At 39.7% G+C, this 18,894-nt stretch overlaps 1 protein-coding gene across 1 annotated transcript in view; it reads left to right on the forward strand.

Moving 5' to 3' along the window:
• The window catches only part of DOCK2 (dedicator of cytokinesis 2), a 157,534-nt gene extending 139,862 nt beyond the window's left edge, over positions 1-17,672 (forward strand). The window contains exons 42-52 of the mRNA XM_041397569.1: positions 2,246-2,327; positions 4,548-4,632; positions 6,153-6,239; positions 6,553-6,729; positions 7,247-7,330; positions 9,253-9,390; positions 10,764-10,891; positions 12,499-12,679; positions 13,983-14,103; positions 15,102-15,244; positions 17,080-17,672. Of these exons, the coding sequence (XP_041253503.1) occupies positions 2,246-2,327; positions 4,548-4,632; positions 6,153-6,239; positions 6,553-6,729; positions 7,247-7,330; positions 9,253-9,390; positions 10,764-10,891; positions 12,499-12,679; positions 13,983-14,103; positions 15,102-15,244; positions 17,080-17,145 (1,292 nt within the window). The 3' untranslated portion in view covers positions 17,146-17,672. The remainder of the gene's footprint in view (positions 1-2,245; positions 2,328-4,547; positions 4,633-6,152; positions 6,240-6,552; positions 6,730-7,246; positions 7,331-9,252; positions 9,391-10,763; positions 10,892-12,498; positions 12,680-13,982; positions 14,104-15,101; positions 15,245-17,079) is intronic.
• The last annotated feature ends 1,222 nt before the right edge of the window (positions 17,673-18,894 follow it).

Consider the following 18,894-nt stretch of genomic DNA (forward strand, 5'->3'; position numbering starts at 1 on the left):
CACGGGGGAGACTGAGAGGGAAGGAGGGTTGGAAACCTTGTTGTTAGCATGAGTTTATCCATGTGTCTAAGTCTGGAAAGGCAGGTGTCTGCTAAGGAAGGCAGGAGCCTCCCTTGAAATGGAAAATGGAAACCCCCTCCCTCCAAATTGCTATAAATTTTAAATTAAGGGGCTCTCAGGCAAAAAATATGGGAGCAGGAAATAACAGTTTTTTAATAGGGAAGAAAATAAAAAGATAAAATAAACAATGCAGTAAACCAAAACAACAGTGACAGAGTCAGAACACAACCTGACACCCTGTGGGTGCAGTCCTCCTGCAGTGTCAGGGGTGGTTCTGCTGGAGCAGGGGTCCTGTAGAAGGGTGGAGTCTTCCTCTGAAGATCCAGTGGAAGAGGCAGCAGCTGTTCCTCTGGGAATCCAGTGGAGAAGCTGTGCTGGTGTTCTAGAAACTCCAGATTATATCCGGGTAGGAATGCTTGGCTCCTCCCTCTGGGCTCATGTCTCCCAGTGGATGCTGTAGTTCTTATCAGCCATGCAGGGACATTCCATAGCCTGTTATCAGCAGATGTCCCCCAGAGGGAGGAGTGGGTGTGGAAGAGATAAGGAAAACTGCCCCCTGAACAGAAGAGAACTGCCATACAGATGGCAAATGGAATACAATCTGCTTGGTGATCCAGGACACCATGTGAAACAATAATTTCCTGAAGAGGTTGAAAGTTTGCTGCTCAGTTTGCAGTTTTGCCTGCACGTCCTCCATGTCTTTTCTGGTTGGTTCCTAAGAGAGCTCCTGTTTTTCTGGCAGTTCTAAGGAGTCTGTCTCTTTCATTTGTCATAGAAACATTTAGGTTGGAAAAAACCTTTAAGGTTGAGTCCAACCATAAACCTTGTTCACCCATGTTCCCAAGTGCCACATCTACACGTCTTTAAACCCTCCAGGGATGGTGACTCAACCCCTTCCCTGGGCAGCCTGTGCTAGGGCTTTGACAGCCCTTCAGGGAAGAAACTTCATTGTAGTTCATACACGGTTTAGCTTTATTTTCTTCAAATGGCAAAACCAGTGTCACACACTTGAAGAGACTCAGTTTAAAGCAGCAAATTTTCTGTTACCTCACATTCATAGCTGTTGCGTCTTGATGTTTAATTCATGTCTTCTTTGAGCACTGCTCTGACTGGCACCACACTTCAGTATCACCTCAATTTTTTGGCAACATAAACATGTCCCAAGTCCCTCAAAAATTTTCTTAGGGAAATTAACTTACAAGCATTGTTAACCAGCTTCTAGAATGGCCTCAGTTTTTCTTGGTTAGAATAACACTGATTATCTTTTTCTTCTGATTTGGGTCATTACTGACTGAGCAGATATGAGATCACCTCATTGTATCAGACATTTGTTTTCTCATGCTAATTTTTCTTTATTAATTTTCAAGGTAATGTTGTAACACTTCACATACTCTCTTGAGTCTATTCTGATGGAACTTTCTGGAGGAAAAAAGGGAATACTTTCTTTTCACACTGTTGGGACTGAAGTGGGAGTATTACAGGCTTGTCTAAAATAGTACATTAAGCTTGAAAGCCAGGCTCTCCCAAGTCTCACTTGTCTCTTAACTAATTAATTTTTTTTTTTTTTTTTGAGAACACATGTTTCAGTCCTTAAGGTAGAATTTGCTCATCTATTTGCAAGGAGCAGGAGATAGGCACTACTTCTGCACTTATGCAAAAAGAACTAACCAGAGGGCATGAGTTTCAAACATACAGAAATATGTAAGGATATTTACTTACAAATACAGTATTCTGATTTTAAAAACAGCACTTCTATAGGAAAAGGAATTCTCAAGTAAAAGGGCTATTCAGTTACAGATTTCAAAATGAAATGTTAACCATCATGACTTTATGCATGCCTAAAGCTACACAGTGAAACTGTTAACATCAGATGTGGTTGATGTTATTTTTGTAAGTTGCCTGAGCTTAAAAATTTAATGAATGAGTCAGTGTGATAAATTCAGCTGTAGATATTTTAGCTCAGGAAATAATAAAAATATGCAGTTTAGAATTAGTAGGTATTGACTGGTTACTAATGGCAGATTTTTCCTTTCTTGGCCAAGGAAACTCCAGAAATGAAACCCTGAACACTTCAGATTTTTCATCAGAAAATGTCTTTTTTATTATTTTTTTTTTTATTTCTCCTGCAGCTTACAGTATTTCATACTAATAGTTAATAACATGCCCTTAACTTTCACACTTTCAGATATCCAATGTTTTACAGTGCAGCCAGTCCTGGAGGAGCAGCCTAGATTCAAAAATAAGGCAGTGCCTGATCAAATCATAAAGTAAGTGAATTTCTGTAGCAGACAGTATAATGAAAATCAGTCCGGATTCCTAAATTGACAACCATTATTTTGTGAAGTCAGTTATTTGCCAATGAATCTTGTAGGTTTTGTTGTCTTCATTTACAGACTTATGTATTCATAGACTCAGAGAACAGTTTGTGAGGGAAGGGACCTTCACAGGCCACCCAGTCCAGCCCCCAGGGACACTGCTCAGAGCTCCATCCAGTCTGTCCTGCATATTTCCCAGGAACTCCATGGAAGAGCTTGTACAAATGTACCACTGAAGAAATAACTCATGGATGCAGGACAGGGAGATGGGTGCTTTGGGTTGAAGTTACTGAGTTTTCAACACAGCTTCTCTGACAAGTGGTGGGGAGAGGGCTCTTGGAGTGACTGGCAGTGTGAGAGTGGTTGAATGAAGGCTCTTGAATGAAAGAATCTTGTTATATCTTGCCTGGTCCAGTGCAGAATACACAGTGGCAAAATGATTTCTGCTGGTGCAACGGAATATGGGTTTTGTAAAGGAATAAAGGAAATTAATTGGGCAAAGTGTTTTGAGAACAGACTGGCCAAGAGCTGCTTCCAAACTAGTTGTGCCCTTGCTCTGCAGCCCTGTCTATGGAATCTTTACTGAAGCAGCAAATGACTCAGAGTGGAAAAATAAGAATCACCTCCCCAAATACACCAAAGTAAATAAAGGAGATCCAAGCACAGGTCTGGTGTGACAGGATTTTAAAATAAACAAACACAGACCAAAAAACAACTCAACCCAAAGAGCCACAAAAAATTGTGGCTCTAACTGCAACTTCATCTAATTTCAACTAATTTCAACTCCTGATTCATTATAAAATCAGTAACTGAAAGGCAGATTATAAATGTGGTCCTGTTGGGCCAAATTTCAGTGTAGAGCCAGCCACACTTCAAACTGCTTCAGCTGATGTAGCAAAGTGTTCCTTGTAAAGTACAATCTCTGCTCATAGGGAATGTTTTGTAATGGTTTGTCTCAGCTGCAGAATTCAACCAAACTGCTGATTACATCTGGGCTCAAAGATTTCCTTTTATGAGTTTACTTTATTGGGCATTTAATTGTTCGTTACATTAGGTGTTGACAATGCATTTATTCTATCAAAGAACTTCAGTATATTCCTTTCAGATGGAACTGCATAAAGGGATCTGACTCATTGTGGCAGTATTTTCCAGTTACTTTTCTTTTCTGATGAAGAAAATCTTAGCAGTTTGGATCAGAAATCATCATTTCCTATAAAATAACATATTATGATTTGCTTAACTCAGATTTTTGGGGCATTTGTTTTTCTGGGCTTTCAAAACATGGTTCAGTTTTACTGGAAGAGATTTCTGAGATTTTTTTTTTTCCCCTGCAAAATTAGCTTTTACTTAACAAGGGTTTAAATTTAATTCATCTTTAAAACAAATACTAAAAACCCAAAGTAGAGATTTTTCTCTGGACAGCAAAATACTTAGCCAAAACTATGCAATCCCAGTGCTAAAAGACAAGTAGTTGCAAGTTCAGTGTAAAGATGTTCTCACAATGATGGAGAACGAAACATTAGCTGAATAGAACAGAATTTAACAGGAATAACATGAATTTAACATGAATTTGCAAAGGATTCTTTACATTGGTGTACCCCTCTACAAGCACTTATATACATTCTATTATCTATCTCAAGAAATTGTTATTAATGGCTTCAGTAGTTTAATTTGTTGAATGTTGTTCAGCATTGAGAGCAGGATTGTTGGACAAGATTAAATTGCTTTTTCATGTGCCATGTTCCACTCCAGGTGAAAATACCTGCTCTGCTCAGTCAGTTCTTTTGAGTGAAAGAGACTCCTTTCATAAACCAGGATAAAGCTGGCAGGCAGGGCATGTGCCACAGCAAGATAGGAGAGGAAAAATCTCTTCTAGTCCTTCTGTAGATTTGAACATTAATCTGGAAGTTCCGGAATTTTTATACCTGGGAAATATACCCAATAAAAAGCAGAAGCCTAATACTTATAAAATACTGTGTGTTCACTCTGATTTATAGATAAAGTAGTTGCCTTCTCAGTTTCCAGTAAAGTTTTGTTTGTTTTTTTTTCTGAGCAGTAAATTTACTTTTAATTAAAAACTCAACTACTCAAAATGAAATATTTCTCTGTGATAAAAAGATCCATTAATTTCTGGTTTCTGTATTTTACAATAATAATTTTTAAATCTTTCAGCTTTTATAAGTCAAACAATGTGCAGAGGTTCCACTATTCAAGACCAGTCAGAAAAGGATCTGTTGACCCTGAAAATGAATTTGCTGTAAGTAAATGAACTACAAGGTGATGGATGTAGTTCTGGTAACTGTGACTGAATTTTGATCCTAGCTCCTTTGTTAGGCTCAGATTACTCATTATAGACACCTTAACTTTAAGATCTAGTTCAAAAAACCAAATGCAAGGCTTCTCTGTTTCAGCACTACCCCTGTGTACTTCATTATACATCACTGCTCCAGTTCTAGGCAAACATTATGCAGTTAAACATGTTCAACCTGTTTGTGTTAAGCAGGAACATTTTCTGGTACAGATTTTCGTTAGGAAACAAGGTGACATGTAAATAAATATCAGATGCTTTGCTGCTTGTAGTTTGCAATGCTTCCATCAGCTGCCAGGCTGGCAATGAGGTGAGTGCTGTCTGCTTTCATGGGTCCTGTGAAATCTCACCTCCTGAGAGAACTGCCTATGTCATTTCTACTCCCATGCCTAATGGTGGAGTGCTGAGGAATGGCCTTCACTCTTCCAATATTCTAAGAAATCTACAGCACCATAAATTACTTTTCAGTGTTAAGCATAGGAATGTGGTGGCTGTATTTTTCTTTTACAGGTCTCTGGTATTTTATGGTTTGTTTTGAAAAGCACCCCATCCAAGCCTTATGGCTAAAGCTGTGCTCCTGGCATACTGCTGGGAAAAGCCATTTCTTTCCAAAATGTACAATTTCTGTTATGTGTGTGCTGATTAGCAGAGTCAACACTTTCATGTAAGAGCTTCCTACCTGCTGTTAAATCAACACTTCAGACACAAACTCTACTCTGACATCCCAGAATATACTGTCAGTACTCAGGATGCACCTTGGCTTCCTTTGCAAACTGGAGAGTTTTGGGCCCATTTATGAAAATACCTTGAAATGGTTTTACAAGAGCTAAATTGTTGATGTTTTCATTGCTGAGGACAGTAGATAAGATGCATGTTTCCTTCAAAGAGGTGGAAACTGGGACAGCTGGAGTGTCTTCATTACATCCATTATGATATTTCTCAATGAGCTGATACTGAAATAAGGAGCAGCAGGGTAAATGAAACAGTGGCTATTCCAAACTATTCAAAAATACCAACAGCCAGTCTTGTTCAGAAAAGAAAAATGAGAGGAACAAAAAAAGGTCAGAAATCTGGCAGGTTGTTATAGGGCTACTACTACTTTTAATTGCAGAAATACTTTCTTGAATGTGGAGGGAGGAAATATAATCTGGGTAGAGGCGAGAGCCTGTTGTTTCATGACAGCCATTCCATCTGTAATGACAAAAATAGGGATACAGACTAAAAGATTCAAAGATAATTTTATTTTTCCCCTGCTTTGTGCAGGCTTTGTGCCTGAGGATGACCTAATCTGAAATCAGGAAAACTATTTGTTCAATCACTGTGCTAGATTCAGTTTGCGGTGTCTTTTTATTAAAAAAATATGCATATGTTTTCCATCTATATCCATTTCACTCTGACATCTCAGAAGGCAGAAAAGACGAAAGTTTCAGTCCTGAAGTATCATTTTCTCCTGCTGTGTCTTTTAACAGTCTATGTGGATTGAGAGGACCTCCTTTGTTACAGCCTACAAACTCCCGGGAATCCTGCGCTGGTTTGAGGTGGTCTCCATTTCACACGTGAGTATTGATGTGCTCAGGGCCCGTCCAACCTGCAGCTCTTGAACCCTCAGTGCAAACCAATCTGCAAAATTATCAACAAGGCTACAGTTACTTCTTTTTATACATTAAAAACTGTTATTATTTACCTTTAATCTTTCTACTGCTCAATACAGGATCAATTATCTTATGCCTTATTTATAGTTTCAGAATTGAACAAGTCTGTGTGGGTTTGCTGAATTGCAGAACTGTTGCTAAAGTGCATGAGTTTTATAAAACCAAAAAGACCTGTTTATAGCTTTATGAACCTTAGAAGTCTCTTGTTTCTTTTCAGTGCACAATTAGTCCTTTAGAGAATGCTATTGAGACTATGTCCACAACAAATGAAAAGATTTTGATGATGATTAACCAGTACCAGAGTGATGAGAACCTCCCTATTAATCCACTTTCCATGCTTCTGAATGGAATTGTTGATCCAGCTGTTATGGGTGGCTTTGCTAAATATGAGAAGGTAGGAGCTTTAGAGTCACTGCAAACATTTTCAGGTGCATCATTTCATAATCCTCCTACATCCTTTTTTAAAGTGGCAGTGCAGTGTGGATGGGGAATAGGAAAGCCATCATTCCATCAGTTCCTCATATCCTCCTTTCCTGGTCACCTCTGTCTTTGAAGTCAAACCAGAATAACTGAGCTTATCAGTTGATGTACAGCATGATACTCCAAATCTGTGCCTTTTTAGTTTGTAAACTTAACACAAGAAACAATAATTGGGTTTCGTGGTAAGGGTCTCAAAGTCAGAAGTGCTGGATAATGACCAAATACATTTTTTTTAAAAGTGCACCTCAGTTCCCAACTAATAGAGTGAGAAATTGTACCAGCAGCATGTGGCTGAGAGCCATGCATGTGCCTCTCCTCTTTGATGACCAATATTATGATCACCAGCTGGGCTCTGTGGGTTAATGCTTGATTTCTTTACCTGTCAAAATGATGGACTGGTTTGTTTTTTGTTTTTTTTTTTTTTGTCTAAGGCTTTTTTTACAGAAGAATATATCAGACACCATCCAGAGGATACAGAGAAGCTGAACAGACTCAAAGATCTGATTGCTTGGCAGGTAATTTCTCACTGACAGCCACCACTGAGGCTTCACCAGGGGTTCTTTATTCCATTCCTGTCTAGCAGGAACACAGCATTGAGCTGATTGTGTCATTTCCACTTCTTTTTAACCCTTGAAAGACAATTTGTACAACACATCATCTGGAATGGTTTATCAAAAGCCACATATAGCAGGCTACATGTATAGTTAAAAAGGATGGGATTTCAGCTTGGGTTGTATTCCTGAAGAGAAAACTGAGAGCATGACAAAAGTCATAATGATTTCATGAATTTCTGGGGTTGGCAAATGTCAGAAACTCTCTTGGGACAGAACTCTTTCCTAGAGTATTTGTTTGTTTTTGTGGAAGTTGGTTTGGGTTTTTTTCACTAGAAACATTAATGGAGTATTTGCTGCTCTCAGGAAATATTTTCATGCTCAGTGACCCTCCAGGATTTCTGCAATGTGTCTTCTGTGTGGTACATAGCATGGAAGACTATAAGTAAATATTTTTATATGTATCTCCAGAGGAGAACTGAATATTCTCCCTATACTGGCAGCACTGAGGTTATTTAGCTTTACTATTTATTATTTTATATACCATGTATATATGATAAGACAACCAGCCTGCAGAACCCTTTTGTCCTCAAGGAGGAAAATGAACTTATGGAAGGTGGTAGCAGAAAAAACTCTATTTTTGCTGAGATTCAAGGGAAAATGGCTCTTTCTGTTGACCTGATAATGATAATGGAGCAGAAAAGAACATGACCTCGGAAATTATCCGTTCTATTTCTATTACCCAAATAGAAATCATTGCTATCAATACATAGATAGAGGGATGGTAAGAAATAGTGGGAGTTCATCTGGGATTTTACTATCAGAAATGAATGGCTCAAGGTGTTTCTCCTCATGCTCCATGTCTCATTTTTTGTACTTACTAGAAACATCCCTGGAAACATCCAAGGTCAGGCTGGCTCTGAGCAGCCTGATGGAATTGTCCCTGTCTGTGGCAGAGAGTTGGACTGGATGACCTTTAAAGTCCCTTCCAACCCAAACTATTCAATGATTCTATGATTCTGTCTCTCTTTCATAGATGAGAAACAGCACAAATTTACTGTTCATTCCTCTCCCAGCCTTGAAATGAATCCTCCAAACAGTTTCAGTGGAATTGTTTGTACTATTTTCTTAATGTTTTTAAAGTTTCTTCCTGTTTCATTTTCATCCCAGTTTGGTTATTGTTTGAGTTGTACCTTTACAGTTTCTCCTGTGTCATTGGCCACCACAGCTCTGTGGTTGTTTTCTGGCCATCAGGATCACTCCATTAATTCAGTGGGGTTGACTGACCACAATGTCACCTGGCATTAGGAAAAATTGGGTAATTTCTACCTATTCCTGCAAATCCCTCTAAGGAGGACAAACAGATCTGTCAGTAACAGATGGGCTTTAATACCACGATTTTGAAAGTTATTTTGGAATTGCACTTCCATAAAATATGATCAACATGATGAGTGGATCAATGTTCACAGTATTTACTGAGTCAGAACACAAAAAGGAAGCATGGAATCTAAGTGGATTTTACAAAAAATCCCAGATATTAATGCAAAACAGTTAAAAGCTGAAGAAAAGCAGTTAGAAAAGGTTAGTCGCAGAAAGGGAGTTAAAACTATTTTGCACAAATCTTGTAACATTAAAATATATAGAAGAGAGGAAACAGCCTCTGTGAGGCAACCAACATTTTTCAGAAATTTAGTGGGAAAACTCATTTTCCATGAGCCTTTTCTATCTTCTATCTGCTGCTCCAAGCTGAGATCAATGGGCAAATCCACCTGCCAGTCACAGGAAGAGTTTTGGACTTGATTTCCCAGACAATTTAAACAGAGCCAGAGAGGATGTTGGACCCACATGAAAATTCTCACCTTTTTTCTTCTTTTGTTCCTCCTAAGATACCTTTCCTTGGGGCTGGAATTAAAATTCATGAAAGAAGAGTTTCTGATAATCTTCGTCCTTTCCATGACCGGATGGAGGAATGTTTCATGAACTTAAAAGTTAAAGTGGAAAAACAATATGGAGCCAGAGAACTGGTATTACTCTCCTTTTAACCTCTACCCCAATATCTCTTTATTTAACACACATCTTCTTCTAAACAAAAACATGCTCTTTTTTTGCTTATGGGATTTCTTGTGACATAAAGATTGTAGGATCTGAGTTGTATCATCCAAGAGCTGATTCAATTCTCTGACACACCAAATATTCTTCATTCTGGAAGATTTTTAGTATATTTTATTATGACTTAAAATTGCAAGTCTTTTCAGCCTTATTGAGGATGTAAAAGCAAGTTCTTATGTTTGTTTTCTTTGTAATTTTTCTTAGTGGTTTAGGGCTTTGATCTGCAATTGATGTCTCCCTGTGCCAGCCACTTCCAGCTGTGTTGTGAAGTAAAACCTGTCATGTGTATAATACTATAAATATTAGTTGAGAACAAACTGAAATATCTGGCAATTGAAGGATAACTTCTGAACACAAACTCCCCAGACAATTCTTGAATAAAATATTCTATCTGAGTTATGCAGCCTAGCAAGAATGACATTGCCTGGTTTTTGTGATTAAATGCCAGTTGCTTTGGAAATTATTTTGTATTTTTGCTTTCAGCATTGGTGATTTTATAATGGGATTTATTTCTTCTGTTATGGGGGAGTAGCAAGTTTCTAACTTAAATTTTGGATACGTGCTGTATTATACACCTGTATGATGAAATTTCTATATATCTATCTGAATATGGTTTTTATTTTGCAATAATAGAGGCTGTAATTGCAATAATTTACTTGAAATTGTGTCATAATTACTAATTATATATTATTATATTATTACTATATATTATATATATCATCAATAATATATTATATAGTATATAATCTATCCTACACTATCATGCAATAATATATAATATAGCATATATTATAATATATATTTACATATAACATATTATAATTTAATGCTATTATTACAATAATACAGTATTATATAATGAGAATTACATTATTATGTATTATTATAATAATATTATTGCAATAATAATTGCAATAACAGAGGCTGTAATCCACAATCAGAAATCTTGCCTCTTGCTTGAACCCTCCAAAACTTTTAAGGGACCAGCACTTAAAAAACCCAACCTATTTCTAATTTTGCAGAGAATGTACTTTGTGAATTGTGTTTGGGAGGTTTTGGGTTAAAAAACCAACCTATTTAAAATTTTGCAGAGAATCTACTTTGTGAATTGAGTTTGGGAGGTTTGAAGAGCAAGAACTCATCCAGACCCAGGATAAACCACAGTAATTAATGGGAGCAGACAACCTCTTTAATGCCAGCTGTTAAGCAGCTGCACAGTGTTGAAGTTCTGTGTGAGGAGGGTGAATTAGGAGTGTTTCACAGGATGTGTTTCTCTTTGCATCCTCAGCCAGAGTTTGATGACAAGAGGGTGGGGCGGCCGAGGTCGATGCTGAAATCCTACCGTCAGTTATCCTTCATCTCCATGTGCTCCATCAGCTCAGACTGCAGCACTCCCAGGAAACCTGCTTCCGAAAGGTCGGTTACAAACACACTTGGTCATAAATAATTATTCTTTTTCAGTCCTGTTTTTTAATCAGTTTCATGAGATGAAACAAAAATATTTTTAAAAAGTAATTAAAATTACCAGCAGCCTTTTCAGACAACACCAATTATTTTTCAGCGCAACTATCACTTCCTCCAGGTTGAAAACTACAGTGTTTTAATCTTAATAGACAAAATGTGTTCAACTCTCATTAAAAAAAAAAAAAAAAAAAAAAAAGAAAAGAAAAAAGAAAAGAAAGTGGTATTTCATTTTCAGAAAATAAGTATTTTAAAAACTAAATTACTTTTCAAACATTCACCAAGATCTGGGATTTTTACAAGTTTTTTTTAAACAGCTTTTAAGTTAATTAACGTCTTTTGTTTGTCAAATGTGAATAGGAAAGAAACAACCTTTACAAATTTAAAAAGGAAGTGGAAGATTTTAGCAGAGTCTGTAGTAATGTAAAATGCTTTGCGTAATGTGTTTTAACTGCAACACTGGAAAACAAAGAGACTTTTAAGTTTGAGAGAACAATTACAGGTATAGCTTTTTCATCCACAGATTGTTTAGTTGACTTCAGAAATTACCTTTCAGGCCCACAAAACTTCCAAACAATTTACATATAGAAGTGAACTTGCTGAGCAGTGTTTGATTATTTTTTAAACATCTGATCTCCCTTTCTGAGTAGTTCACTTTGAAAAAGTCCAGTGGTGTACGACCCTAATGTGGAAGGGTTGGTTTTTAAGAGCCCTTGTTGTACTTTGAGATTCCTGAGGCTGCTCCTGCTGTCCTCCAGAAGGGTGGAGCAGACCAACATCATTTGTGTGCTGCAGTACCAGGACACCTCTGACAGGACCAACAAGGCATCCTGCACCTGCTTTTAGTTCTTAGGATGCTAATTTGTTTCTAGGAAGCACAGGCCAACAGAGAGACCACACTTCTTGATTTATCAATTCTTATGTTGTAACATAAATTCAGTCCCATGCTCCAAAGGTTGAGGAGGGAGTAAAGCCAGCACCAATTTCACGGTTTGTTTGTTTTTTCTTTCTTAATGAGAAATAGCCCAATTTTTAAACTGTAAAAATTAGAGGAAGAGAGAAGTTCAGAGGGGGGTTAATCTCAGTGTGTGCATTCTTGTCCAATATGGTGAAATAAATAGGAGAATGCATTTAAAACATGGCAACAGACAGCAATACTCTGTTCCCCTTTGGTCCTTGTACAACCAGAACAGCTTGTCTTGCTTTCAGCACCACCACCACCACGCATCAACTTGCCATGTGAGCTCTGCTCTGTTTAGTTCAGGAACTCTTAAGCTGATGCACAAATCTTTAAACAGCAATTTGAGCTAGTTTTAATATTTTACGTTCTTTGCTACATTTTAACACAGTGTCGCACTGCCTGAAGGCAACTTATTTGTATCTCCAGTTGCCACCTGCTGAAGCACATCAGATACTTCTTGCCAGTAGTTTGCAAAACTACCTAGAAAATAGAAGGAAAGAATGACCTGCATTTATATTTCATGGGGAAATGACATCAGAATACCAGCAGCTTTTAAAATATCACTCAGCAACTTGTACTTTTCTTTCTTTTGCTCCTGCAGCTTTGATCTGGAAGCAGTGCTACCAAAGCAAGGAAAAGCAGAATCAGAGGAGACTGCTCCACAAAATAATCCTCATCCCGAAGTCAAGATGAGAAGGTCCAAAAAAAGAACAAAAAGAAGCAGTGTGGTGTTTGCTGATGAGAAGACAGCAGCTGATATTTCTATCTCTGACATGAAATGTGTATGTTACTGATTTAGTGTTTTATAATCCATGAAAAAGAGGACATTACCCCTTTCCTTAGAAAAAGGAAAATATATCCCAGAGAACTCCAGCTGTCATAAAGGGAAGGATGCAGGATGCAGAGATGATCTGCCCTGCCACGAATGAAACATGCAAGATGCTGTGGGGAAAACAAATCAGTGAGAAAATCAGATCATCTCTCCTGGCTTCTGGTGACAGCACAGCTCCGAGGCTGCAGATTCTGGAGCCTGGTTAGCTGGGAAAGGAGCACTGTGTGGGGAGGGTTAAGCTGCTTTCCTGTGGAGAGGCAATTGACTGTGCTGACATTTCACGGCAGCTCCTCGCAGTCAGGGCTATTTCAAAAGTGATGAGCCCTGTACGTTTTGTACCTTGTTATGGAACATGCAGCTGTTAGGAAACTGCAAGATTGCAAACACTGCTCCTTAAATGGTGCCAGACTGAAGTTTGGAAGCGCTGGCATCTCTCACTCCACAGATCATCCAAAGGCTTTTATTGCCCTGCTGCATCATTCCAGTGACTTATGTCACCTACACTGGGCCTTTTTTATACACAGAGTTCAATCCTCAGGAGAGTTTTATTTTAGTGTATGTCCTCAAAATACACAAGCCCCATCTAAATTAAAAAGCCAGGCAGTAACAGATTGTTGAAATACATGGAGGGAGCATAAATAATTTGATCAAAAATGTTTGAAGGAATCATCAAAGGTAAAATGAATGGAATAGAAAGCCAAGGCTGTTTGGGGAAGCACAGAGAAACTCATGGATGATTATGACTGTCTTACACTGCATGTCCTTGTGCAAAAGAGAGATAAAGCACAGTCTTGCTTTGAGAAGCTCTGATATACAAAACCAAGTAACACCTTTAGCTTTTGATGCAATTAGATAACACATACACCAAATAGACAGTGGGGATCCCACTGTCTATTGAGTTAGAGGATTTTCTTCTGCTTCAAAAAAGCAGTGACAAAGCTTTGCAGCAGCCAAGATGGCCATGTTAGCACAATAGGAATTAAAATGAAATGTTTTCAAAACTTACTTTTACTTTGCAGATCACACCCAGAGTTGTCTGATGGTATTATGTCGAAAATAGAGTAGGAATTCAGATTTCAGATCACAGATTACTTCTGTAACTTTTTTAGAATTCTTTTTTTCTATGTAGAATGAGAAAATTTATCTAACTATAAATTATCTACAAAATTGTTGCATGTTTTTAGACTGTACTTCATATGATACATGAACCAGTCTCAGTCCATCATTAATGTTGGGGCTCTTTTAATTAACAGCTGTCAAGGAAATATGAGTTCATGAGTGACACCAACCTCTCAGAACATGTGGTGGCACCTCAGAAAACTTCTGTCCTCAAGCAGATGAGCACTGTCAGTCGTTCTATGCCAACTATCCCAGGTAAGGTGCTGACCCTAGGGTGAGAATTCTGAACTTTATTAGGACATTAGGAAAACAGCAGTGAAGGGTTTGCTCCAAGCAGGGCTGGCAGCTCTCTCCACCCTTGTGAAATCCACTGGGATGAAGATTATAACTGAAGAGTGTGCTGTGCATGTGAAGAGTGTGCTGCTCCAGATGCTGGGTAACACCGTAGTGCCTTGTGCCAAAATGCAAATTCTGTTACTCCTGGAGCTCCAAATTTCACTTCCTTGTACAGTGTGAGCATTCCTGCTGCCTAGAAAGAGGCAAGGTTTAGTCAGCTTCCCTCCTCTGTAGGGTCTCAGCAGCACAAACCAGGGCTCACAGCCAAGGCCAGTCTGTGAAACTGGGAGAAATGCTCTGTGCTGTGCTTTGGGGGATGAATATCCCCAGGGCTTGCCCCATAACAGGATTTCAACTTCTGGTTTTGAAGCCAGAGAGAAATCCCACAGATTCCCTCACCAGGGAGGCAGGGGAAGCAAGATAACACAGCTGCCCCCAGAGAGATGAGTGAAAGGAAAGGGAAAGTGTGACTGAAATTGGAGCTCATCTCCAGGCTGGGGCACACAGAGAAAACAGGCCCAGTTTCAGTCTCTTCCACCACCTTGCTCCACAGGACATCCCATTTCTTGGCCTGTATTTCCTGTATCCCTCTCGCTGTCTCTCTCTTTCCAGATGCCTGTAACAGATGTTTAGCACAACACAACAGGCTGCCATGGCCCACTTCTTTGTCATGTGTTTATCTATTTTTAATTCTTTGGCCAGATTGGTTCTTTTTTTTCCACTGTTCCATTTCAATGTAATGAAGTTTATTGTTTCTCTGTTTAATTTTTCATTCTAGGGTTATAGTTGGATTAAAAATGTCTCCATTTTTTTCTAATCATTGCAGTAGTTCACAGTTTTGAGTTCTGCTTTGTCTTACAGTCTGACTCTCCTTTTTTGGTTTTGTTTTGTGTAACCAATATTGTTTCCATCCTAAGGATTAACTCTGTCTGTCAGCACTGTGGCATCTGATGAAACAATTGCCTCACACAGGCTGAGCCAGCCAGTGTTCCCTTCCACCTCAGATGGTGACAAGAAAACCCTCAAAAGAAAGAAAGTGAACCAGTTATTTAAAACAATGGTAGGTCCTGTGTGTTTCTGGGGGAGAAAAGGAAGGGTTACATGTTCAAAATTCTGTGCTATGAAAATTTAGTATTTTTGAGACAAATAGGCTCGTAAGGCAAACTCTGCCTTTTTTCCTTGATACTTCTGTCAGAGAGAGGGGTGGAAGCTCAATATGGAGGCAAAGCTGGCTGTGGCAGCACTTCCAGTGGGAGAGGTGCTGGGATGGAGGGCTGGAAGGATGGAGGGGTGCAGGGATGGATGGAGGGAGGGATTCAGGGATGGAGGGCTGGAAGGATGCAGGGATGGAAGGACGCAGGGATGGAAGGATACAGGGATGGAAGCATGCAGGGATGGAGGGATGCAGGGATGGAAGGATGCAGGGATGGAAGGATGCAGGGATGGAAGGATGCAGGGATGGAAGCATGCAGGGATGGAGGGATGAAGGGATGGAAGGATGCAGGGATGGAAGCATGCAGGGATGGAGGGATGCAGGGATGGAGGGATGCAGGGATGGAGGGATGCAGGGACGCACCTGCGTGTGCAGCTCCGCTCCCGCACCGCGAGAGGGCGCGGGCGGCCCGCCGAGAGCGGCGCCGCAGGGCGGGGGGGGAGCGGCGGCTCCCGGTGGGAGCGGGCCGGGACGGGAGCGGGATGGGAGCGGCGGGAGAGGAGCGCCGGGCCAGGAACGGGCCGGGCCGGGAGCGGGCCGGGAGGGGAGCGGGATGGGAGCGCCGGGCCGGGAACGGGCCGGGATGGGAGCGGGATGGGAGCGGCGGGAGGGGAGCGCCGGGCCAGGAACGGGCCGGGACGGCAGCGGGAGGGGAGCGGCGGGCCGGGAGCGGCGGGCCCGGAGCAGAGCGAGCGCGGCATCGCGCGGGGATGCTTTGGGGAGATGATGAGTGCGAAGTGGAAATCGGCTCCCGCTGGAGCCGTCACTCTGGCTTAAAGCAGGCTGCCTTCCTCTAAAGTGAGGAACGTTTCACGGATGTCTGAAATTTTCACAAAATTAAAACTATTTCATTTAGCAGAGTGTTTGACAGGAAAAAAAAAAATTAAAAAAAAAATTAAAAATAGAAAAGAATAAAATAATATCCAGAGCAGTTATTCAGATACAGAACGTGAAAGTTTTCCTACTTTGAAGGTAATGGGAGGGTGACATTTAATGCAGATGTGGGTAGCTACTAACATAAGTATTGTGGAATATTTTACATGCCAACTTTTCTGATCTTTCAATGCAAAGCGTTTGTTGTTTTGGTTTCTTTTTTCCTAGGTAATGAGTTTCATTTGTATTCATTACTTTCTGCAGTGTTTGGGGTTTTCTTTAAGGAAAAAAAAATAAAAAAGGATAACACCTTCAGGGACAATATAGTAACATTTAGGAAAATCTTCAGTTAAATGTGTTTATAATCACATTTTGCTGGTAGGAACAAGAATAACCTATTAATGTGAAGTCTGTAGTATTTCACTTACATTCAGTTTATCACATATTTGCTCATTTCAGACCCAGGAGCTGCAGCTTTTCAGCACTATCTCGTTCACTCATATTTAAACTTAAATAGCATATAAAGACAGAGGATAGAATGTTCTTTCTTTCATGGCAGAAAAAGGACTAACTACAGCTAAAAATCCAGTTGTGAAGTGCTTCATAGCATGTTTGGAATCATGTGGACAGGTTTAAATACAGGTTTAAGGTTTTGCAGAATAGAAAAATTAATTCAAAACATGCACAATTTGGTCAATGTATTTTTTCTCTAGCTACAGCTTAAAGGCACAAGTAATTAATACACTTACTACTGAATGCAGCACAGAATCAGTTTTAACATATGAAATCTGTTTTGATGCTTTTTTCAGCGCATTTCCAGAGTTCTGGAAGATGGAAAGCAGTCTGTGGACAAACCTTCATCAACAGATCTGTGATCAATTTTTACAAGACTACTTCTCAACTGAAAACAGTTATATCTACACAAAAATATTCTGTTTTAGAGCACCATCTACTCTAAAGAAAGACACTGATTGAGAATATGAACAACACCTCCCGTGGGCTCTGCTAAGTTACTTGTGATACAGATAGAGGAATAACATTTGAGGAAAACCCTGCAGGATGTGTCCACTGGGATGTGGGACAGAAACCTCTGGCTGTGCAGGTCAAAGGGAGCTGGGTGTTCCCTGGGGACAAAGCTTGTTCCTGAGAAGTGACATGTGTGCACAGGCCAACAGCAACGCTCGCTGTGTAATGCAGCTCAGGCTGTTCTTTCCAAACAGCAGTTTGGGTTTTCTGGAGCTTGTACAGACATCCAGATATCCTTAAATCCTTGCTGGCACTGTAGCCAAGGCAACAGATGGCTCAGCACAAAATAGCCACTGACAATTTACTGTGTGGCTGTAGCTGGATTTACAGCCCCAGATCCCTCTGCTGCTCCCAGCACTCTGCTCTGTTCCTCAGTCTTCCCTGGGTGATGTCTGTGGCTGTCACTGCCTGAGTTGCTTTCAGGGCAGCAGCTGTTTTGTGGAAAACATGCAGAAGTTGATTTACACATGTGCAAATTGACCTTACATCCAGCAGCATGGTGAACAAAAGCTACATTTCCTGCTGTTCAATAAAATGTTACAAATGTGTTTTATTTGCCCTGACCCTTTCTCCCTGACATCTACAGGAATGATTTTATGAAAGGTAATAGTTTTTTACTGACAGCAAACAGAATTCTACAAGGCCAAGTTTGCTGGGTTTAGATTGATTTTCTGAGTCTTCCCTCCTCCCGAGGTGGACGGGGAGGTGATGCCTCTCTGGTGTGAGGCTCCACAGCACTGCAGGGCAGCACCTCAGAGTCTTTGTAACCTGGCAGCTCTTTCTCTAAGTGTGTTCTCCAGATGGAGAGGGGTCTAAAGGTGAATGATTGATTTCCTTCACTCACCCCTTTACCTTTCAGACACTGACATAGATTTATACTAAATAAATAAAATATGTTCATGTACAATGTTGTGCATGAGGGGACTGGCCTTGTTGCCATTTCTACAGATTTGGGAAAGATAAAGAAGTTAAAGTTATTTCTTGCTGTGGAGTTCAAGCTATGGAAAGACATCTGCAGCTTGTTTAAACCTAAGGTTTTTTTATCAATACTTTAACATACAGTGTGAGTAAATTAGTTTTATGAATTTAGGCTCTCTTTGCAGGTTGTCAGAGTGAAGCTGTTTTCTACAGGAGTAGTTAGTGATTGTTTTCTATGACAGGTTTGGAATATTTGCCATTGGAATTAATGCTGCACCTTCACCAGAATAACCACAGACAAAAAAACAAAACGGGTCCAGTTTTAACACTAGCTGCAGTGTTGGCATGGATTCTGATAGAATTTGGGTTTCATTTTGTTTCATTTAATTTTCACAGAGACTTGATAATGCTTCTGAAGAGGCACAGAGGAGGAAAAAAGTTTTCCTAGAAAAAGTCTTCTGTTAATAGAGAAGGTTATCTGTGAGTGGGAGAAAGTGAAAGCTTGAAGGGTGTTTAATATCTTGCAAACCTGGGGGAAGAGGAGGGAGAGTATCAAAGGTGTTCTTCAATACTATCTGCAGGTGAATATAGCACAAAATAAACAAGTATTTTAAAATAAAAGGTTTGGTTCTACTGGAAATGAGTAAGAAAATGATTATTTAGGAACTGTTTATTCTTTG

The sequence above is a fragment of the Onychostruthus taczanowskii genome, unplaced genomic scaffold (assembly GCF_017590055.1).
Source record: "Onychostruthus taczanowskii isolate IOZ18803 unplaced genomic scaffold, ASM1759005v1 scaffold14, whole genome shotgun sequence".
NCBI classification, from domain to species: Eukaryota; Metazoa; Chordata; class Aves; order Passeriformes; family Passeridae; genus Onychostruthus; species Onychostruthus taczanowskii.